The sequence below is a fragment of the Ammodytes marinus genome (genome assembly GCF_949987685.1).
Source record: "Ammodytes marinus genome assembly, chromosome: 3".
Lineage (NCBI taxonomy): Eukaryota > Metazoa > Chordata > Actinopteri > Uranoscopiformes > Ammodytidae > Ammodytes > Ammodytes marinus.
Window position 1 is genome coordinate 4,956,701 of NC_137232.1, and position 25,344 is coordinate 4,982,044.

Below are 25,344 nucleotides of genomic sequence, written 5' to 3' on the forward strand. Positions count from 1 at the left end.
TTTCACTTCCACAAATTAGATTTTTCTTTTATAGGTTTTGTTGAGAATTGTTGGAGGGAGCCCGGGCACTGAACACAATCTTAGCCTCATAGCATAATTGCGTAAATCATATTTACTGTACTCTACTTTTACTCTACATCTACTCTATTCTACATCTACTCTACTCTACATCTACTTTTCCCTACTCTATAACCCTTAAAATATGACTTTGGCAATTATGCTATTAGGCTAACGAAAAGTAGATGTAGAGTAGAGTAGATGTAGAATAGAGTAGATGTAGAGTAAAAGTAGAGTAGAGTAAATATGATTTTGGCAATTATGCTATCAAGCTTCACTGTGCTTGTTGTGGCATATTAAAAATGAAAAGATCTTAAACCATTTATTATTATAGTCATTGATTGTTATTATCATTACTATTTCATTTCTATTCTAGTCATACGTTATCTTGTATTATTATTTACACTGACATGTCTTCCTACTACACTTTATCACTTGGTGTGTGCTCTGTACTTGAATCACTTTTTGTCATCTGAGGTAGTGCGCCTGTTCAATGTCTAGGATTGTTTAAGGGTATAACATGCAAAAGTTCCATTTATATTATGCGCTTATTAGGATACATGCATATTGTATTAAATACAGTGCAGTACCTGTCCAAAAAACGTCAAAATCAATCAAGGATGCACACCTTCGTGCCGTGCGCAGGCAATACCCGGAAGCTCAGGTCGATCTGACTAAAACTCAGAGAGATATGCGAGTCACACACAGACACAGACACACACAGACACACTCACAGACAGACAGACACACACACACACACACACACACACACACACACACACACACACACACACACACACACACACACACACACACACACACACACACACACACACACACACACACACACAGACGGACGGACAGACGTGTCTTGCTTTATAGATAGATGGTATTGTTGTATTTCTTTACATTCTCAGTATGAACCCATTAGGCTAAAAACCTCCTCAATGACACAGCAGTGGCAGCAGAGGGCACTGTGTTCTAACTCATCACAAACACTATGCAACGTCTTTTATCAGTTCATGTGTTCGGAAAATACACTTGTCGTGCTGTGTTTAACCAAAGTAACTCAGTAAATAATAATAAAAAGTATTTTGTCAGGCGACTGTATCTTCACTAGCCTACATGAGGTAATTTGATGATGAGGTCATATATCTATATATATATATTTTTTTTTTAAATAAACTGTCAGAATTGTAGGCTACTTGTGTGAGCTAAGATGCTCATACCTGCTTCAAAATAAAAGCACAAAACAGTTTTCAAATTCATGCAGAAGTTGCAGAACGCTATTAAAATAATATCAAAATGTTGTGTAGCTCTTTTAAACGATTTTTGAGATGCATTATTATTAGGCCTATTATTGTTATTATTATCAATATGAAGAATTGGTTCTCTTTGCAATGCCTATTCTTTGTATTTCATCTCTCATTCTTTATTTCACTTATTATTATTTATTGATATATAAATGATTTTCCGTATTTATTTAACAGCATTACTCTCCGTGTACCCTCAAGAGATGTTCAAGTCTTGTTTTTTTATTTTGAAGGTTACTGGGTGAAGGTTTTAAACTTCTGCCGCCTTCTACGTTCTTATTTCGGTTAGCTTTGGTGAAGACGACTCGCTTGTGTTGGTGGCTTCATGGAAGCGCAAACACGGAAACTTGTCAAACTTTGCATTGTTTAGAGGAAGCGCCGCCTGTGTGTCTTCTTCAGACCGCTGTCATGTGAAGGGAACACGGACAGAGGAGCGGGCACAAGAAGGTTCCAGCAGGCCCACAACCGTCTGCAGCCTGGACCATAGGCGCCCCATCCAGACACTTCAACCTGCAGCACATCACTAGAGGTAAAGCCTATAAGGTGCTCCAGCATTTAATAATGGTAGAGCTTATTACAACCACTCCTGCTGCTACGACGCATTATGTCACCTATCAGATTCTGAGACCTGATGAAGGTATAGGCCGCCTATGTTCATTTTGATTGACACTGCAAACTAATGAAACTTTATTTTGCATTCTGCTTTGTATTTATGTGGTGCACCTTAATATCTATCACTTTGATATATATCTGCACTGTGTCCTTTGCACTACTTTTCTGTTTATTTGTGTCTCAGGTGTTGCTCTCTTCCCTAGTGCGTTTCTATTATACATTTTCTGTTTGAGATGAGCCAGGGAATTAAGAATGTCATTGCCAATGACTACTGCTGTAATTGTTATGCATATGACAAATAAACCATCTTGAATCTTGAAACGATTAGCAATGGTAGTAGTGTGGTGGTGGTAGTAACCCAATAGCTTTTAACGGTTTGATTTTAGTAAAAGTTTGTTGAAAAGTGAAAAACTTAAATGTTACAATGAAAAATGGCAAAGTGTGGCCCTTTAATAGAAAGGGGCCATTGTCAGTGTTATCAGAAACAGGTTTTCTCTAAGATGACAGGACAAGCAAACAGCTCTGAAACAGGTCTGCAGTCTTTTCTATTTCTCACATGTAAAAAAAAGTAGGATTTGCCAGAACTTCTCTAAGGTCAGTTTCTTAAAATGCATTGTCAACATGGTGTAATAATAGCCACTAGCCCATAGACATTACCTCATTATTTATTGTCACACAGCATGGACAGTTTTCTCACCACTAGTTAACATATGCCAACCGTAAGCTGGTCATACCGAAACAAGTGAGCACTGAGCAAGGGTGTGCTTTATTGATTATAAATTCCTCTTTCATTTCAAGGTGTATTTTGTATCTACAAGAACATGTATTGAGCGGATTAAAATGTTTTCTCATCTGGATTATGGTTATAACCATAGACACCCCCCGCCCCGCCCCCCGGCTTCTTCTGTCATACATGTTTTTAGACAGTTCTTCTCTTGCTGACGACCCTGCATTTAGCTTGCGTTGGTTTTAGATCAATATGACAAATATGTCATTGTCCATATATTTTTCAACAGAATGTAATGACAAGCAGAAATGTCGCCAATGAATGCATCTAGCAAGTCACAATAGTGTTAGATAGATAGATAGATAGATAGATAGATAGATAGATAGATAGATAGATAGATAGATAGATAGATAGATAGATAGATAGATAGATAGAATAAAATGAGAGAATTGCTTCAAGGAGATAGATAGACAGAGAGAGATGTTAAAGGTTAGGAATAATGAGTGAACCGCCCACCATCAGCTGATCAGGTGTGTGTGTGAGAGAGAGAGAGAGAGAGAGAGAGAGAGAGAGAGAGAGAGAGAGAGAGAGAGAGAGAGAGAGAGAGAGAGAGAGAGAGAGAGAGAGAGAGAGAGAGAGAGAGAGAGAGAGAGAGAGAGAGAGAGAGAGAGAGAGAGAGAGAGAGCACAGTCTGGTTTGTTTGGTTCAGTTCATGTCTTGACAACCATCACAAATATCAAAATATAATAGTTTTTGTGTGTAGAAAATAGGTTCAGTGTTTTCATGTCACACGCTGCTGTCGAATGGGCAAGTTGTTTCCGGCTTTAGTCATTTTTCTATCTGATTTTGGGCTTAATTCATGTGAAGCGAGTCCTTGTCAGTGGCCAAAGGTTAAATTTAGCTTTGGTTCCCTCCCACGCATTCTGAGCATGTCCTGTTTAGCAAGAAAAATATCAAATGACGTCATGAAAGAAAGGACAGAGGGAGGAGAAGACAACATGTCGCTTAGACACACCTCTTTCTCTTTTTCTTGTTATTACATTAACCTGACCCACAGACAGCATTAACAACTATTTTATTTATTTAATTATAACAATATTTTTTTTGTATACAATAATAATGCATAAAACATCGTCTACACCAGGGGTTCATTTTTCAAAATTACAAAAGAGAAATAAAATAAAATTTAGAGAAATTCAAATATCTATATGCATATAAAAATAGAGTGTTATCAGTCCATAAAGAATTTCTGAAATATATTGTTTGTTTTGATTTCCTTCTTGTTCTTAAGTCCCAGTGGTGTGACAAATAACAAAACACAAACGATTAGCGTCACAGTGATGCAGGGTAATCCAGCGGTCAAAAAACCTGTCTGCCCTCCAGGGTCAAACACCTGCCAAACTCTTTCTTTATGCTTTTCTACCTGTCCGACTGGTAAGATCAGAGTGCCCCCTAATGGCCACACAGTGAATAACAGAAAACACCTAAACATCACATTTGGGTCTCCTCCAAGTGTTATTATGTCAAATGAGGCAGTCAATGTGACTGTGCAGGGTGCTCAGAGGAGCTTTCCGTTTGTGTTCATTCTTGAAACCACTTTGGACCAATGTGGTTGTGTTTTTAAGACGCCAGCTGTTGTTCCTAGGTGAGCGTACCCATGACAAAGGCATTTAGAAAAACTTTATAAAAATAGCATTATTTTCACTGATGGTCTTGTTTACTGTTACATGTAATTTATGATCATCAGGGGAAAAGTGAGACTTTCAGAAATCTTAAAAAAGTTCCTCGTAGCACCTTTAACCAGGTATCAATCAAATATCAAGAGGTTTCCCCATGTCCACAGTTTCATTGTCATGTCAGTGTTTCTTTAAGCTGTGCACACAGATCAATAAAACACAAAGCCATCAACAGCAAGCATCAATATGAACAAAAAACAAGTATTAAAATCTCACAAAACATGCACATACAACTGCACGTACATAACCTCAAACACTTTCAGCTTCAAGAAACAGAAAACTAAACAAAGAGTAGCAAATACTTCAAGAGTGAGGGCACGAATAAAACGTTGGTGAAGAGGATGCAATAACAGTCTGTTATTATTATTGTAGAGATGGAAATGATTGATTAATATATACACTGTGTGCACAATTATTAGGCAAGTTGTATTTTTGAGGATTCATTTTATTATTGAACAACTGCAGTGCTCTCGGTCAATCCAAAATGTTAATGAACCTAAACCTGAATGTTTACGAAAGTAAAAGTGAGGTTTTGTCTTTCTTACTAGAATATATATATGTTTTGCTATTATTAGGCAACTATTAGTATGCAGAATTATTATGCAATTAAATAAAAAAACACATTTTCCCATCTCACTTGTTTATTTTCATCTGTTAAAGTGAGAATAATAAAACAACTCAAAATTTACAAATAAAAATTTCTGACATGTCAAAAAAAAAACAGTGACCAATATAGCCACCCTTCTTTTCAATAACTGTCACAAGCCTTCCATTCATGGAGTCTGTCAGATGGGAAAATTTGTTTTTTTATTTAGTTGCATAATAATTCTGCATACTAATAGTTGCCTAATAATAGCAAACCATATATATATATTCTCGTAAGAAAGACAAAACCTCACTTTTACTTTCGTAAACATTCAGGTTTAGGTTCATTAACATTTTGGATTGACCGAGAGCACTGCAGTTGTTCAATAATAAATTAATCCTCAAAAATACAACTTGCCTAATAATTGTGCACACAGTGTATATATACACATACGAGGTATGTTGGCACATAGTTCATGTGTGTGTGAGCTTTATTAGGGGGAGAAAAGTGAAACATTGGGCTGTTGCATTATTGGTTTTGGGCCTTTAGAAAATGAATTGTCAGATTACAGTCATTTCTGTTAGGTCACAAACTCTGCAAAAGATTTGAACTGTTCAAATGAGACGTTGAGCAAACAGTTGACGCTAACATTAAGGTGGAACATTTCAGCCGCAGTAGCCCTAGCCCCTTAGCATGTGAGGCAGTTACTGTAATACAAGAAGGCAGTTCATGCAAAGTGTTGATGATGAGCAGGAAAACCCCCATGTGCTTTCCCAACCGCCTATTCTTGTTTTTTCTCTCGTAATTTTTTTTCTGTATCATTTTTTAATCATCCCCTTTCTGACCTTTGTCTTTTTCCTGGAGCTTTTGTTTGAACCTTTTCTGCAGAAATGATTTAAATGTGCAGTATGATAATACTTCACTGACTAACGATGTCATGGAGTAGTCTATCTATAAACTAGATCACATGAAGTACCTATACATTTAAAGGTGTATGTTACTGAAATACTTGTGTACATTTACTAGTTACTGGGGGATCAATGGTTGGATATGTTCAACTTTATTGATTAAGCTTATTGCTGGAGCAGCCGATAACAACACAGACTTATAAGTGTCTTTGATGATTTCCGAGAAAGGATAATAGTTTTTATGTCTTGATTACTTCAAATCTTTTCTTCAATGGCATCCCAACCGCCACATTTCACCATGTTGTAAGAGTTTGGTGCTTGCTGTTGCTTCTATAGAATCTTTGAACAGTTTAGCTGCCAGGTCCTCTCATTTCACATTTAATTAACATACTGTTTTATAATTTCCATATGAGACGTCTGAGAAATCAATGCAGAGCAGTGTGGGAGGAGGTTGACTAAATCTGAAACCTGAAGTGAAAGCTCATCAACTAAATCTGCATAAAATCTTAGTTGACTCCTGCACCTGCTAGTAGCCCTTCTTGTCATACACTATTGATTAACTGTTTATTTTATTGTATTGTATTATATTGAATTTTTTAAAGTGTATTTTATATATTTTTGTAAAAGTGTAATATATATATATAACCTTGTTTTCACTTTTAGCACTCCCCTCCCTCTTCCCCTTCAGGCTGCACTTGAAAATAAGAATTTTGTTCTTAATTTGCTTGCCTGGGTAAATAAAGGTTAAATAAATAAATAAATCATCAATAATCAAACTAAATGTTGGTCATCTCAATGTTGCTTAAAATGATTAGTTTCAAAAAGTTTCAATTACACACACACACAATGTTGTATCCTGATGAATTTTGAGTGATAGTGTGTAGGAATTGTAGTAAACAAAAGCAGCAAGCACATGACGTTGCTTCACACTTCTTATAGCAGTTTGCTAGTGGGTTTACAGCACACTACCTCTGGTATGGAACAGCAGCCTGGGGGGGGATTTCCTGAAACTGAACCGTGCCTCATTTCTCACTAACTCCTTTACATACACTACTTGACATTTAAGGTTGATAAAAAAAAGGTCACGGTTTGTTTGAAAGAAATGTGTTCTTGCTCTTAAATGAGTGTCTCATAGATATCTTGAAATGAAGAACATAGCAAAATTAGAGGCCGAAGCAACCCTTACCCTAAATATACTCTCACGGTCCACTTTATTAGGGACACCGGTTCAATTTCTCGTTAACACATATAACTTATTAGCAAATCGCATGGCTCCAACTCAATGCATATAGGCATGTAGACCTGGACAGGACAACTTGTTGAAGTTCAAACCGAGCAACAGAATGGCGAAGAAAGGGGCTTTAAGTGTCTTTGACACTTAAAGCCCCTTTGACACTTAAAGCCAGACGGGCTGGTCTGAGCATTGCAGAAACTGCAGTTCTACTGGGATTTTCAGGCACAACCATATCTAGGGCTTACAGAGAATAGTCCGAAAAAGGAAAAAAATATCCAGTGAGCAGCAGTTGTGTGGAGAAAAAAAAACTTGTGGATGTCAGTGGAGAATGGGCAGACTGGTTTGAGATGATAGAATGGCAACATTAACTCAAATAACCACTCGTTACAACCAAGGTATGCAGAAGACCCCACCGGGTGCCACTCCTCTCAGCTAAGAACAGGAAACTGAGGCTACAATTCACACAGGCTCTCCAAAATTGGACATTAGAAGATTGGAAAAATCTTGCCTGGTCTGAGGAGTCTCGATTTCAGTTGCGACATTCAGATGATAGGGTCAGAATTTGGCGTATACAACATGAAAGCATGGATCCATCCTGCCTTGTATCAACGGTTCTGGCTGGTGGTGGTGTAATGGTGTGGGGGATATTTTCTTGGCACTCTTTGGGCTCCATAGTACCAATTGAGCATCGTTTGAACGCCACAGCCTACCTGAGTATTGTTGCTGACCATGTCCATCCCTTTATACAGTGTACCAATCTTCTGATGGCTACTTCCAGCAGGATAATGCACCATGTCACAAAGCTCAAATCATCTCAAACTGGTTTCTTGAATATGTCAATGAGTTGACTGTACTCCAAAGGCCTGCACAGTCACCAGATCTCAACCCAATAGAGCCCCTTTGGGATGTGGTGGAACCAGAGATTCACATCATGGATGTGAAGCCGCCAGATCTGCAGCAACTGCGTGATGTTATCATGTCAATATTGACAAAAACCCCTGAGGAATGTTTTTAACACCTTGTTGAAAGAATGCCACAAAGAATTAAGGCAGTTCTGAAGGCCAAAGGAGGTCCAATCAGTACTAGCAAGGTGTACTTAATAAAGTGGCCAGTGAATGTATTACCCACTGAAGGTTTGAAAAGACTGCAAGATTTGCAATATCAAAAGTTAATAGGCTTTTTGCATGTAGGAATAGGTGAAGTGTATTCAGCGCCACACTGAAATCTGCGACCAATACGGATATGTGACCATAGAGCCTGCACGAGCGAACCGAAAATCGGACTGGGTGTGCGACCAGACCAAAAGCAGTAATAAAAACTATATAAAAACGTCTTTCTTTGCACTGATGGTCTCGTTTGCTGTTAAAGGTAATTTATGATTATCAGAGGAAACATGAGGCTGTTTAAAAGATATTTAAATGTTACTCGTAGCCGCTTTAAGTAAAGAGAGTGTGAAGCAGTTCTGAACCAGTTGGTGCTGTGTTGGCTCCCCCTACAGGTGAACCTGACCAAGTACATGTGGACAGGGCCGCCCATAAGGGGTAGAAAGTAGGAAGGCTTTCTAGGGCCCAGCCACTTGGGGGGCCCATGGTCTTTGGAAGCCAAGAACCTAACTAAGCTAAACTTTATTTTTAGATTTTTAGATATTTATGTCAATATCTATTCAAAGTTGGGTGTTTACACAGAGCCGCGGCTCCGCTTACGGCCATTTAAAAACCAGTAGAAAAGCAGAAATGTTAAAAAAAAATCAGATTGAGCACAGCGGAGTGTAACTGTTTGAAACATAATTCATCCTATAAACCCTTTGTGTGCCAAATGGTGACAAGATTGGGTTTTGATATTAAACAGTTTTGGCTGGATTATATTTCCTGAGTCGTTCCTGCTCACGGAAAACACATGTAGGCCTACCTGCTACTTGTGTCTGGGTGTCGTTGTGAAAAGTATTTGGACCTCATGAAAAAACAGGTTGGGTACCTTTTGTAGTTCTTCTACATTTATTGACTCTGTAATTTTCCTGAGTCTACAAACAGGTTTAAATTCTCTCTCCCCATAATGTAAATTTTTGTGAAAAAGAATTTCCCTTTGGGGACTATACCTTCTAAAGGCTTTGACATAAGTATTCAGGTTGACACGACCAGCCAGGTCTGACCAGCTTTTCAGAAACCTGGCCAATTGACCAACCAGCCGGGTCATACCACAATGAAGCTGACGAGCAGCATCATCCTGTTTTAATTATTGCCGTAACCACCAAGGTCCTGCTTTCTGTATTGCTTCTAAAAATAAAAAATAAAAATAGACCTAAAAAAGTTCTTAGTGCAAAGAAAGACACAAGGCACAAAGAAGTTGGAAATAATTGAAGGAACAGACTTTTTTGTAATGATTTCAGTGCTTTTGCAGTGATGAGAGCAGAATGAACTAAGCCTAAATGTTGCAACCAAACATAGGCCAACTTTATCGTTTTGAGGGTAGGTTGGTTTGCTATTCATGTAGAGAGATATTTCATTTGTGTGTGAATAATTTGTTGTTGATGTTGTCCCTGCAAGTCCCTGCTTGATAAGATAGTTAGTCTCTCTACAAATACATGTATGTGTTTATTGAGGGATGAGCGCACTCACACACATTGATAGGAGTAAAGCATGGGTAAGGGGGGCCCATTGACTGGAGGTTTTCAGGGGCCCAGACATTTGTGTGGGCAGGCCTGCATGTGGACACAGCATTAGTTGAAGCAGTGGGTTCTAGAAATGGAGAGCGCAGATCAGTCCTCATCATAGCTGGTTTGAATAGTTCTCTGCATGTCCTTGCCTCTTTCCCCTTTCCCCTTTCCAACTCTGTCTCTCATATTCTGTCTCTCATATTCTGTCTAATAAAGCAAAAAACGCCAAGAAATAATCTTTAAAAAAAAGAAGAAGAGTTGTACAACGTAATTTGAAAGCATCACTGTTGCAAGGATCTGTGAAGGATGATCCAAGTTTAAGATAACTGGATGTCTGGTTGTCATGCACTGACTGGAGCGTTTTGGTTGGACAAGAAGAGTCCTGCAGTGTTTGGAGTAGCAGCAGCCATACTTTTCTCTGTGATGAGCACTCACCCAAACTAGAATGTGTTGAGTCAGCTGCTTTGCAAGTCACTGTCCCTCCCCAGTGTGCTATTTATACACACCCAAACCAGCCTCTGCACATTCCAACACACACACACACACACACACACACACACACACACACACACACACACACACACACACACACACACACACACACACACACACACACACACACACACACACACACGCGCTTGCACACACAGCTCAGAGGACTTGAAAAGCGCCTTGTAAACAATTGGGAACACAAACAGTGGAGGCAGGGTCAGAGCTGTTGCCTCAGTGACTCAGTTTTTTCCTGCCACTGTATTGAGCTGAACGCAGCAGGTGTTGGGCTCAGAGACACAGGGAGACACTCAGGCTCATACTCAGCCTGCATGGGAAGCAGACGGACCTTTACCCAACCACACAGGATTCCATGTAGCAAGCTGTGAGGTAGGACAGTATAAGTCAACATTACATTACATTTAACTTTAGGGGGGGTGCACTTTCATTTGGTCATACTGTGTTGGTATGCAAATGTTGGGGGAAGACCTATACATGTGAAAGTAATTTTCCAAAACTAAGAAGTATTCAATGTCCATCAACAATATCACCAGATCTTAGAGGTTAGGCACAATACATAGTATGTACTTGCGGTGTGTGTCCACAGCAGGCAGCTCCAGCTAGTCTACAGGACTTTATTTTTGTACTACTTGTGTTTACTATGCAGGCCTGAAGTGTATTTTTAGGCCTCAACTCTGTTTACTTCTATTTGACATGACTTAACTACAGTAGTTGTGTGTTGGGGGCACTGAGCCCTGCCAACACATGTGTGACCAACAGTCAATACTGTGTAGAAGCAGACATGCACCAAAGCTGTTTCTCTGCTTAGATGTTGTATATACACTGTTACACACTGCTGTCCCCTTTAAGTAAAGCTGTTTGACATATCCAAGGCTAATACAACCTTACTTAAAATGTTGTACTTAGTTCTGTGCTAGTACACATAACTAAGTACAAAAACCCTACATTATATATCTACATTTTAAATAATATATACTGTATTTTTGTTAAAAGTACAATATGGAGTTTCAGGGCAGGGGGCTTTGTTTACATTTGCAGAGCCTAACATATTATCTCTACATTAAATTCTTAGTATGGAGAAATTGTACCGTCATAATTCAAACCAAAATAATTTTGAGGCACCTGTAACCAAACGTCAGAGTAGAATATCTTTGTAAACATAACTGTGGGCCCTGCTGCTGTAAACAACAACAGCAGTGGAACAGTTATTTTCAAGGGTAGCTTTCTGACTTCAGACAATGTTCCAGGGATCAGATTTTCCTTTTTTTTAAAAAAGTTTTGTTTGTTCAGTTACGAGAATATATCTTAAATGTTTCACTTCCTCTGACATGCCTAGTGCATCTTTTTAAAATATAACCTCAGTATAGTCTTATGTGGTCTCATGCTTCCTGGTTCAGGTTTGGAGCCAGTGAAGTGTGTCCTGACCTGCAGCGGTAGTCATTCTGTGAACTGTGGCTCCCTTCACACTGTGAGTCACTATGCAGGAATGCTTGGTCACTGAGCAGAATAGGTTTATAATAGGGGGACACCGGTCGCTGTCAGTTTCTGTTGACCACGTCTACGCAGGCTGTATTTGTGTCGGCATCTATAAATGAGTTTGACCGAGTTAGTATTGGTGTATAGTATACAACATCAAACACATGTTGGTGTTTGCACTGCTTGTGTTGGGACCGAAGCAACCATTCAGTCCATGGCAACACATCAGGATATTTATGGCCCCTAAAAGAAGATTTGCATTGCTTTCATTGCTTATTCTTTGAACCTTTATATTCATCCAGAGAAGTTTCCTGAGAGGCTGAGCAATGGTTTTTTTTTTGTTGCCAGGAACACCTTGTTCACATTTGCAGACTTGTGAAAGCTGCCCAGTATGAGCAGCCATATCTGTTGGTTAGTGAGCGGCTCCATGGAGTGGCTTGTACAGAGGCAACTCAGCAGTGGGTAACAAAGGGCTAGTACTCTGTCACTTTCCCTACCACCAGTTATCCTGTAATCTAACCGGTGACCGTCCAGAAAGGGGAAGGTATCCATAGTGTTTCACTCTGTTGTACACACACAGTGTCAGAAATCATTGTAGGAATTACAAAAAAAGCAAGCTACAGAGAAAGGTGTATACGCAGGCTGCCTTTTTCAACTCTGCACTGTCCACTCAACAGCATGAAGTGGTCCGTTAATGTGAGATTGTCAGTTTTTAAAGATTATTTTTTGGTATTTAATATTTTAATATGCTTTAATGAGAGTGCAGACAGAGAAGAAATGACAGATAGAGAAGTAGCACAGAGGGGAATGACATGCAGAGCACAACCACGGCTCGGACTTGAACCGGGTCTGCTGCGAAGAGCACTGACTCTAGGGAGGGGAGGGGGGGTGGGGGGGGGGTAAGCTCTAAGAAATGGTCCAACATAGCCCCCCCTTAAAAAAGCAATGTTGTAAAGGTGACTGGATAGGGGTTTGGGAGGATTTTTACCATTTGAAAGATACAGTGAACGGTAAGAATGAAACAAGTTTTTTATTTGCATATTTTTTATTCATTAGTATGAACATATCCCTGGATTCAGGTTTTTGCATGTGTGTTCCTGTCTTGTATTCCTGTGAAAGAGGTGAGCAATGCACCTAGGGGCGGAGCTGGGATCAGACGTGTTCTCACAATACTCACATCATGACTTTGAATGTTCAGTAAAACGCTTGGAGATAGAGAGATAGAGGTGTGAGCTGGCAGCTGGAGGCTGGTTGACATATTGGCATAGAATATACTTTTCTCTCAAGAAGTGCAGGAGTGAACCGGTGTAGTTACTGCACGGTGTGTTCATACTGGTATATGCAAATTCACTCATTTCAATACACGACAAGGGGAAAAAAGGAAACATGAAGACAATGCTATCAAATTAGCAACTGGATATTCTGCAGGATGTATCCAAATGAGTCTCTATTCAAATTCAAATTCTTTATTTTGAAAAGAAAGGGAGAGTGTACATCATTTAACATTTTCTAGCGATTTTTTTTTTTTTAATGCGCCCGAATTTGGCTTAATTTCAGTATACTTGATTGACATGCAGGACATTCCAGACATGCAGGTCATAACAATTGATTATAGAGTTTGTTCCCACTGTGATGTAAATATCAAATCACCAGTGTCACATAAGGTGGTCCAAAAAAAACATTAGCAAGAGAGGCCCAGTTTCAATGTCCACCTTAAATTCAAAGCATTGACCTCTAACAGACATCACTAGCATCACCACGTGCATCATCACAGGAAGTGGTAATAAGTGCAAAGGCTCCAAGGACAGAGACATTTATGTGAAGATTTAAAGTGTTACATATGAGAAGAGGATCATATTTCTTTACTAAATAGTCTAATAAAATGAAGGTGTTTCTTGTTCGCTTCTGCAATGCGACTAATGATAGCATACTCTCAGAGTAGTCGATATATTTCATCAAATGTTCTTGTTTCTCCTCACCAGGATGGGTGGGTTATACCTCCTCCAGCACATGTTGCAGTATTGCTGAGACCTCAGACATTTGTTGAGCTGACAGTGGGACAGCCATGAGGCTTTGTGGATTTAAGACATTAGAACTAGGCTGAGATAACAAAACTGCCCCTTAGCTTCACTGCAGCTTCCTACGGTCTCTACACACAAAATGTCAAAGCTACTGCCCATGCAATTGATAATGGCAGTAAGCCTAAGTAGTAAGATATAGATGTGCCAGTTATCAAGCATTATTTACTAAGTGGTATCAGTGCCTTTATATATATGTGAACCTCTTGAGCCTTTTGGAATTTTATTTAGTTTAACCATTATTAATTAATTTTTATCAATACAAGTATTGTTTTGTTTATATAAAACAAATTGTCTTTATCAATTCAACATTGCCCCCCCCCCCATTGGAAATCAATTGTGTAGTCAAAAGACTCATATACAGTAAAACAAATGATTTGCAAATTTATGTATGAGCAAAAAATAGTGAACCCTGAGCTGCATTGCTTAAATCGAGCAGGTAAACACAATCAGGTGGGACAAATTGAGTGATGAAATGGACCAATGTAATGAGAGATCTTTTGGGAAGAAATTGGGCGGCACTAAAAAGAGATCAAACCAGGTCAGTTGAGACCCACCAAATCTGCCTACCACCAAAAGAACCTTCTCCCAAGTGAGGAATGATGGTGGTTAATGGTCTGCAAATCTCCAGATGTAATGTTTGGGTTGGCTTTTACCTGAAAAATCCCTTTTCTTGTGGCGCTTGTGGATACTTTTGAAGGAAGTCCACTTCTAGGCAGATGTTCAGTCACTCTTAAAGCTCTCCATTTGTAGATGATTTGCTTCACGGTAGACTGATGGAGCTCAAACCTTTTTTAAATTAATTCATAGCTGGCCCCAGACAAATGTGCAACTTCACAACTCTATTCCTGAGATCCTCTGAGATTGTCTTTCCTCTTGGCATGTCTGGCCTGTATGGGTTCACTTTGACTAAGATTGCTTCAAAGTATGTTTGTGATGACTTACTATGTTGATCCTGATAGACCTTGTGACGTATGCAAATGTCTGTGTATTAATCCTGAATACTATATACTGAGGAGGGACTGCCTCTCTCCAGATATCACTATAGTCCCGTTGTTGATTGTAGCTTCATGACTCATGCTTGCAAGTAATAAAAAATATCTTAATTATTGTACTTGAACATTGTGTCAACTGGTATTCAATTGCTTACTCTCATCCTAACTAGACAAACTGGTATTTCTATTGCCGAGACAATTCCACGAATGTCCTCCTGCAAATAGCGACATGAATATGCATTCATCTGCATACTATCTCATTTAAATCTCTTGTTCTGAAAAACATCAGAACACCCTAAAAATAGCCATATCAGTATTTAACATCTAGGAGACCATACTTGAACCGCTTGTCTTTCTTGATTTAGGCAACGAGAGACTATAGTTGTAACATTAAGGCAGACATTTGGGTTAATTGAATTGAAAAAAGCTCTTAGGCCATAACATGCTGTGGCATTTTGCTCTGCAGGTCCACACACAGTCTACATAAACACATTAAGGGCATGTTCTGTTCTGCCAGCTTATCACAGGTAGCCTCTACTGTAGGACTGTATTCATAAATAATATGACAACCAATAGGGAAACAGGGACAATGAGTTTTCTGCTATGGCTCAAATTCTGTTGCCTGTCAACTTTACCCCCCCCCCCCCCCCCCCCCCCCCCCCAAGCCCCTCTGTATCCTCTTGGACAGTGCAGCAGAATGGTGCTGTGGTAAAAAAAGAAAAGAAAAGAAAGAAAGGCATGCAGAGGAAGTGTTCTTTCGAGGAATAGGGTGGAGTGCTGCTCTGAGATATGGTAACCAAGCAACGGTTTTAATGCTCATCAAAAGCACTAAGTATTTGAATGGAGTGCTGTTAGAAAAACTATTCTGGAATTGTTTGTGCATTCTAAATTGGAATTCATTACAAAACAAAAAGGAAGAGTCACTCACTATCAGTCTCCACAGTAGCCAGCTCATGAAACTGAAACACTCAGCTGTTAGACTGAAAGTAGAAATCACGCCGTAAAAAGTTATGCAAGCCGCAGGTTGGTTGCTGATACACTGAGTTGGCATGTCAGGAAGACAGAGGGCCTGTCTTGCTATCTGGAAAGCCTTGTCTAGAGAGAGAGGTGGGGGGGGGGGGGGGGGGGGGGGGGGGGGGACTGTAAGAAGAAGGGAGGAGGAAAACAGGGAGGAGAAAAGCAGGGAGTAATAACAGCGTTGTTGGCACTCTGGCAGTGTGTTTCCCAGCAGCCTGTGGCACTCCCGGATTGTGCCATAACAGTGCATGGATTATATGAGAGCAGGGGCTCCAATGTACAGAAGATACTGTCAACCACATGGTAATGTACACTAGCAGACCTCTCCTCTTCTGTCTGACAGCTTTGAGCATTATGTAACCTGTGATAGGAGGGTTACAAAAGGTGTTTCCTGTTTGCATTTCCTCATTGATAGGAGTGCCGTCAGAGAACAACTCTAAGCACATTTGTGAAATATTGCTACTGTTTCAGGCAGTTACAGAATGTGTGTGTGTGTGTGTGTGCCTGTATGTGTATGTATTCTGTTTGTGTCATTGTTGGCTGTGGTGATTTCCTGACCCCATATCTATTCTCCTGTTGGGTGGAGACACACACACAGTATATCCAATATTATGGACTCTACCTCTCTCCTCTGTTTATTCAGAAGTTAGTCTCCGTGCGTGACAGAGCAGTCAAAATATGTCAGAGTAAGATATTTTGGTAAAGGACTTTAGCTATTTTCTCTGTGATTTGCGTTCATTTGGGATATAAGAAGTCTTTATTCTTTATCACTCTGTCATTTTCAGTCCATGTCCTGTATTTCTGTCAGTGTTTCTCCTTCTTTCCCTCCTTTCTTGTTGGGCTTTTGTCACCTGTAAACACAGGCAGCGGTAGGCATGTCCGGGCACTGTCGGAATGTGTCAGCGTTGCAAAGTGTAAAGTCTGTTTTGTCAAGCCTTTATTTGACACCTTTTTATGTTTTATGGAAGGGCAGTTTGCAGGAAAACAGAATCACATTTACTGCATGTTAATATGTAGGAGGCTGTCATATAAGTAACCATTTCACTCAGTCATTCTCTTGACTGAATTCCCTCATTGCCCTTTAATTATCAGTCTTACTGAAATATCAGACGCTACATTCCCCAAACCCAGCACCAATATCGCACACAGGCATTCAAGACTTGTGATTGTTTTTAACGATGAACTGTGGGAGAGCTGTGTTGGGCATTTAAAGTGGAACTCTGCATTAAAGTCTGTGGACAGGTGTTCTGGGGTACTGTTGTTGTTGTACTGTTGTGGTTCCAAAATGGTGTGTGAAATCTGATCATTTGCCTCAAGTTATGTCACTTGAGTTAGCGTAGGTAGGGTATGTCTACATTGGTAACAAATTTGTATGTGGTATTATCCAATTGGACAATGTCCTCTAAAATGAGGAGAATGTGCATGAAAAGGGCACAGTTCTCAGTTCATTTCATTTTCCTTTATTTAACCTCAAAAGATCAATTGAGGGGTGACCCTCTTTTACAATGACGTCGAGTTAATTACAGATACACAATATACAATAAAAATACACTACAAGCTTACAAAGAGACAACAACAATTAAAACATTCAGATCAATTGAATGAAGCAGAACAATAGCCTATTAAAACAGTTACAGTTATGAGTGTATTGATTTTAATTTGATGTTGTAGGTTTTGTAGTTCTTAGTTGGTTCATTGGATCTGTAATCTTCCTCATACTTTGAGTTTTCACAGTGGGGGGGAAAGCATTACATCCATCACATTAAAATATGTCTGTTTTGTTTCTTCATTTCAAAGTGTTCGTCTGTCAATAGGGAAACTCCTCAGATTGTAGGCCTACACATCAAAGTCGTTTTCACTGTTAGGAACTACTGCTGTATGTATGTGAAGAAATCTATATAGCCGTCCGATGCATTTCTTCATGTGATATTGAGTGTACTTCTGTGGTGAAGACTACAAGTTTGAATATCAAATAAATCCGGGGGAGAGAAGTTAAAAATAAGTAAGCTTACCAGACCTATAGCAGGTTCGTCAAGGCTACATTAGCCTGATAGCAAAACACACTTAAATCTCCCACCAAACTGCAAACTACAACTCGGTCAAGTTGCATTGTGGTTTAGAGAAGGGACAGGATTTGACAAGTAGGAAGGAGGATGCATGCAATGACAACATAATATCTCTAGTTCTGCTGTATTGATTTTCAGCCTTATTGTTTCCAATCTATTCATCAGGGGTCTGACAGTATTACAGTAGAGCAATGCTGAGTCAATCATTTACACTTCTTAAGACTGTTGAGTGAAAAAGTAGTTGTTATTGACTTTATCAAATCAAAATTATTTTAATGCTGTACGCACGACCAAAACAATTCAGAGGATGAAACCTGCCCTAACCTAAACTATCAGCATGGTTTGATAAAACAGTTTTTTTTAGTTTCCTTTAAATAAATGAGACAAAATGATACATTAATGAATATCCCATTTGTTGTTTCCATCCTTATGGCCCCAACTATTGACTATCAACTGCTCCTCTTGACACACTTGGATTCAGTTTCAGTTCATATTTAGACACAGTGTGGGTTATGACACTAACCATTTCTGATACTACCCAACCTCATTGTCTCACATCTATCTATGAGATTTAATGTGTCAGTCAGTAGACACCATGGGGCTCCACCAGAGCTTTACTCCTGTCCCTCCTCTGCTGTCTCCTGGCTGTCCTGTCCTCCTCTAGCCTACAGGTCCTCTGCAACCAAAATTAAGGTAGATACATCTAGGTCGAAAGTGGATACCTGCGCAAGGTATTTTAAGGTGTAAAAGGGGGTGTGCCATCCCCAGTGGCACTACCTTCACCAGGAAGAGGTCAACTTAGTGGCATGGGTGATCCCAAGACAACCAGTCCCCATCCTGACTGCAGGAGGCTGCTGGGTCCTTGATATGTTGATGCCCGCCTGTTGTGCTCGCCAGCTCACACACACACACACACACACACACACACACACACACACACACACACACACACACACACACACACACACACACACACACACACACACACACACACACACACACACACACACACACACACACACACACACACACACAGACAGACAGACAGACAGACAGACAGACAGACAGACAGACAGACAGACAGACAGACAGACAGACAGACAGACAGACAGACAGACAGACAGACAGACAGACAGACAGACAGACAGACAGACAGACAGACAGACAGACAGACAGACAGACAGACAGACAGACAGACATATTAACACCTACTTTATGTGCTTGGCTGGTGTTTGTATGGTTTGTCTCTATACATAATTTTTGGGGATTTTTTGGAGATTTGCAGTCCACACCCCCCCCCCCCCCCCACCCTCCTTCTCGTGTTGACGTCACATCTTGAAATTATAATTATGTTATGTCGTTTTATCTTCACCACTGGGTGTAGAGGTCATTCATGCAGCCAGGACAGGCAGGCAGCCCAATCCTGGTGATGTGCCTTGTGGAATACTGTTATGACACAAATCACTCAACTCACTAATGGTTTAGTAACAATATTTATTCATTCATTTGCTTACTCCACCTTAAGATCAGCCCACATTAATAGGTCAGGTAAATTAGGTTTCACTTTCATTTCAGGTAGGTGAGACGATCACCAATAGACGATTCCATTGCCCTTCATGGCACAACCCTACTGCATAAAGTACATCTGACCTTGCACTACTAGTGGGCAGGGTTACTGAGCTCTTGGTTTTGAATATGCATAGAACGTGCTCAGTTGGATCTGTGAGATATGCAGATATGGTGTGGTTTCCTGGAGTGGATCAAAGTAAGACCTTATGTCATTCCCGGAAGGAAATGTGAACTTGGTTGAGCATGTTACCATACCTCTGTAGGTCTTTCCTCAGATTGGTGTTAGTTTGAGGAAGCAGGCACAGGCTGTGAGGTCTCCGTCCTGTGGCTAACTTCTTTCAGCTTGTCCTGGGTGCGGTTGCTGTGGTCATGTCATGGTATGTAGGCTACACCACTGTGAGAATGACCAATGTAAACTCCCTCAGAGATAATAAATGTGGCATCAGATCATTAAGAATCCGGAACCCTGGAACTTTTTGGTCAAAAATGGCTACTAGATCGCCTATGCAATAAAACGTAATAATCCTTCTGTGTTGGTGCCAACCAACACATATAGGGGAGAGTGGCCTAAGTTGTGCATTTTGGAAATTGTGCCACCCCTTGTTTCTAGAAAACCATGGAAGAAATTGGAAATGTGACCACATATTTAAGAAGAGCCATCCATTTGACTCATCCTGTAAAGAAGGGAGACACAAGGAATAAGAAATAAGAACATTTAAGCTCAAAAAACTGTGTTTTGCCTTTCAAAGTAAAATTTCCATGATCAAGGTTTTTTGATTATTGTGTCTGAACAATTATAGACGATTATAAGTTTGAAAGCATTTGACACATGTTTTAGTGCTTTGGTATGCTACATTTTGAGTCTATACAGTTTGCACGATGTCAGCCCTAAATTGCTGCATCATGCTTATTATCCAAATTTCTGGGATTGGGGTGATTTGTGCCAAAGGGCCTGGGTGAGTTATAAGTAAGTAAGTAAGTAAGTAGTAAAATGTATTTATAAAAGCACATTTATGACAGTTTGCACTGTCCAAAGTGCTGTACATAGTGCATTCAGTAGGTAAACAATGAAGGTAAAATAACAATAACCAAAATAAAAGACGTAAAGCCCATACATCCATATAAACACAGATAGTAGTGCAGAGGTAAGATAGTTAATGGGGAGGAAACACCAGGGTGTACATATGGGTTTTGAGCCTTGATTTAAAGGCAGAAATGTAGGGGAATCACATTTGTCAGGTGGCAGTTGGTTCCACAAGCACGGAGCAACTAGTGCAAAGTACATTTCTGAGAGTTGTGCCATTGGCATGGCTGTATACGCTGGTCACCAAAAGAAAGTGATTGTCTACAGTAGCTCAGAAGAGAGTGACATCTCAATTCCACTTAACGACACCACTGATGAGAGTTCAGATGGCCAGAAAGATGATGATGGTGACTTTGTCATTGTGAGCTTTGCAGGTAAAGCCATTAGATCAGCTAGGCCTTGTTTAAAAAAAATTGTCCTTCAATCTTTGTCAACTATTTACTTTATTTACTTTAAATACACCTTATAAGTGATGGATTTGTCTTGCATTACAGTTTATGAGATATATATCAATGGCACAATTCACCCCATGGTATTCTCTCCAACCGCACAACTTACACCACACCGGGAGCAAGTTGTGCATCAAGACAACTTTTTTTCCGAAAGCTATATTTCTTCAACAGTTTATTCCAGATCCAAAGTTTTTATTGCCAGGGATGCACAACACCCTGAAATATATGTACATATTTGAGTTGGAGACTTTACTGTCAAGGCCTTACTTTAAAGTCACTTTGAGTGAAAAGTTGCACAACTTAGGCCACTCTCCCCTAATGATAATACATCAGTGATTCTTGAGAACCGGGACAAAAGGCCATCTTTCATATGTAACTGCTGTTATGTTTAAAACTAAAAATATTTAAAATTGTAGATGTTATTAGGGATTAAGAATAGAATGTCTGGAGCACAATTATCCCCTTAAATTTAATTTTATCATTATTATGTCAAATATATGACACTTGTTATCTTCTCATGACGTCAACAACAGTGTCCTCAGATAAGGTTTCAATCTTTCATATGCAATTAAACCTATTAAAAATGTACTTTAATGATTTAAAAAGAGCTTTTTTCATCAAAAGCCACACTAAATAATCTCATATCAATAAAAACTGTTTTTCTACAACAAATTCATGTTTTATAAGGATTCTAAGTGGTGGGACAACTTTACTATAAGTCAACACCGTCAGACATTTCATTATGTAAAATTTAATAAAATCAGGCGAAATAAGGGGCAGCTTTCACTTTTAAGGACCTCTTGTCAAATTCTACCTCTGCAGAGTACATTTGAGTCAGACAGGCTCTGATAAGTGTTGTAGTTTAAGAATATTTTACATTCCGAATCTTGAAAGTCATGCGTCACAACCATATGTCAACACCGACTTACAATTTCTGAAGAAGTTATTTGACAGTTTTTGATAATTTTATTTTCTTGAAGTAGTTCATACTAGCACCTAACATCAACAGAAAAACCAAATGGCTACTAGATTAATTCCATTTGTTGAACATGTAATTTGATTTGCCGAAATATAGGGTTTGTATTTTTTCAACATTGCACCCTGTTTTGTCCCATTTCTCAAGAATCACTCACATACATATAATGCTATAACTTGATTTGAAAAAGGTAAACTATGCATGTATTGGTTTTCTAAACAGATCTGAAAGAAAACAGATTCAAAGGTTTCTCCACCATAACGAGAACAGAAAATCCTTGCTGTCTTTCCCTAAACTAGGGATGGGTCCGATCCAGTATCGGTATCGGGTTCGATATGGCCGAAATCTTCATATCAGATATCGGACTGTCGGCTCCGATATAAAAAAAATTAGATTTATTTTTTATTTATTTTTTACTATGAAAGAGCGAATGAGCCTGTGCGAGCATGCCCTAAACTAGAGCTCTTCTAACTCATATGGGGTGTGTTTACATGATCTTTTTGGGACTTTCTGATGTCATAGCTCTGTAAAGTTAGTTACGCTGATTAATAATACTGTTATGGTGCATGAGAGGTGAACAGTGTATAGAATGTGAAAGGCTCATTTCATTGTCCATTGCTACAGAGATACAAGCAAATCCCTGGTTTGCCATGAACAGGAAATGTTCTCTGCATTACTGGTTGGTGGTATTCTCTATGCAAGTGTGCTACATAATGTGGTACACCCAACTCTTTTGGGAACCTGCAATAACTGGTTATGATCTGATCTACCCGACAGGGTTGATCAGTTGATCGCCCAGTGACACTGTAAAAGTCTGTCAGATCATGATCAATATAACATTCACATGAAAGGCAGGTGAAAATATATATAATTGCATGAAATGCACATGTTACACACACACTTACATTTACTACAAGGGCTCCTTTTCTTATTTTCTGGTGTATACTACAGTATTCCCCTTCTCAACCACTGAACACCTTGCACTCATTTACATCTGTAGACATTTCTACTGAAAAGGATGGACAAAATAATACCTTTTTATAGTAAATTTTTGTAACATTTTGAGATGCTCCTAATACATTGTTAGTGGAATGATCATGTTGAGGCTCTATTTGTGAAGCAGAAATGAATGTATTTATGACTTGGCCATCTCATCTCATCTCATTTTAAGAGGCTTTCTGTATTTACCATTGCTGCTGCTAATTTTCTATGTGAGACAAAGAAAAGAAGGAACAAAGATTTAGTAAGTAGAAGTTTGTGTGCAAGTATTGTAAATGTTCAAATGTACCTATATGTAAGTGTTTCTTACTATTTGTCAGCTTGTTTCCTTTTTAAAAATGTTTTAATCACATGTTTTATTTAATTCTATCATCTAGCTTTTATTAATTTTTTTACAATTTTCTTTAGACACTAAATTTATGTTCGTTTTTAGTTATGTTAACACAAGTTTTTTTTAAACATTATTATTCAAGACTGATAAATAAATAGTTTTAGAAATAAATATATACAGTATATAAAAATCATATATCCTGCTGATTAATGCTCTAGTTAAAGTCACAGTCTTGTACAGATGTTGCAGCCTTGTCATTGACAGAGACCCCCACCTTCTGTCCCCTACAGGCTGCAGCAAGGAAACTCTCAGTGGACGCACTGCTGCAGGAGACCGGCTCACAACTGCAGGACAGGATGAGACGCCTCAGCTCCAACTCAGAAGATCGTTCTGGCCTCGCTACTGCTCTCTCCTGTCTGAAGAGTGCTAATGAAACAGGTGAACAACAAGGATCACTGGCTGCCCTGCATTTTGACAAGGGGTCACTCATAGGGAAATGCATCAAATACAATCAATTAATGGAAATACTTTTTATGTTTTACATTTTTTTCTTCTAAAAACTGATAAAGCAAAAATGTTAAAGAAAATCTTTAAAAAAAATTGCATTTTTATGATCTAAAATCAAATCTTTATTACCGACCGAGCATATACTGGCCTCTATATGCTGCAGGTTCCCTGTGTGTCAATTGTTTATACTTTGGACCATTAAAAGAATGAAGCTCTTAACAGCCTCTCACAGAGATTTCCACTTTATCAAATGGTCATACAGTAAGTAGTTCAGTTTGCTCAGTTGTCAGATGGATCTGACTCTCAGGCTCTCTTTTTATTGTTGACTGTTTACTGCTTTTGTTTGACTGTTAAGAACTTCATAACTTTGTTAATTGCTCTATAAACAAAGTTATCATTAGTAAAAAACACAAATATTATTAACCATGATAATAGTATGTTATACATACATACATTCATGCACACACACACACACACACACACACACACACACACACACACACACACACACACACACACACACACACACACACACACACACACACACACACACACACACATTCTATGCACGTTATAGTGCGTCATACACTTGTGTAGAAAGTAGTTACTAAAATAGTTTCATATCAGATCAGTAAACTGGATTTGATTTGTGATGTATGACAATGTGTACTTTATTTTTCTCTTTAATTTGTGATCTCAAGGAAGTGACCAGAGGCGTGGCTCCGATGGCCCTCCCACCCCCTGGCAGCCAACCCCTGGCACCCACGGCCGCTCCATCTCCATATCAGTGGTACCATGTTCAGATGACACTTTCACCCTGGAGCCAAGCACCCAGCCACTAGCCAACACCGTGGCCTCCAAGACACGCACAGCAAGGCCCTCCCACACCCCACCTCCATCCTCCCGCAAACTGCTGCAGCTCCTCCCCAACATCGCCCTGAGGAGAAGCAAGAGCCAGGAGTCACAGCTGGCCAATCGAATCGAGGAGCCCACTACGCACAAGTGGGTTTAAGGAAATGATACTCCAGTCGTGTTCTTATGGGAAAGATTTTAGGTAACACTTTACAATAAGGGTACATTAATTAACAGTGAGTCAATGCTTAGAGCATGTTTGATGAGCATTAACTGAGCCTTACCGTACCATTAATAACTGCTAAGTTAATGCTTAATAATCAATAACTAAGCATTAACTAACCGTTGTGCTTAGTTAATGTTTAACTATGCATTAGTTTTTTTTTAAGATATTTTTTTTGGCATTTTTATGCTTTATTGATAGTGTAGAGACAGAGTTGAAATGGGGCAGAGAGGGGAGTGACATGCAGAGAACGACCGCGGGCTGGAATCGAACCCGGGTCCGCTGCTGGCCAAGGCCCATGGGGGGGACGCCCTACCAACTGAGATAAGGGCGCTCCCTACTAAGCATTAGTTAACTGAGCATTTTTGTTGCTTAACCAAGCT

The 25,344-nt window shown here is 39.4% G+C and overlaps 1 protein-coding gene across 4 annotated transcripts in view; it reads left to right on the plus strand.

Annotated features, from left to right (window-relative positions):
• The first annotated feature begins 1,745 nt into the window (after positions 1 to 1,745).
• Positions 1,746 to 25,344, plus strand: part of LOC307271566 (kinase suppressor of Ras 1-like) — a 36,407-nt gene continuing 12,808 nt past the window's right edge. For 2 of the 4 annotated variants that reach the window (XM_080054079.1, XM_080054080.1), the window contains exons 1-3: positions 16,045 to 16,205; positions 23,670 to 23,817; positions 24,588 to 24,888. In XM_080054079.1, the coding sequence (XP_079910205.1) occupies positions 16,203 to 16,205; positions 23,670 to 23,817; positions 24,588 to 24,888 (452 nt within the window). In that variant the 5' untranslated portion in view covers positions 16,045 to 16,202. Of the gene's footprint in view, positions 1,900 to 10,564; positions 10,706 to 16,044; positions 16,206 to 23,669; positions 23,818 to 24,587; positions 24,889 to 25,344 lie in introns of those variants that run through there. The other 2 variants (XM_080054082.1, XM_080054081.1) reach the window with 2 other exon arrangements.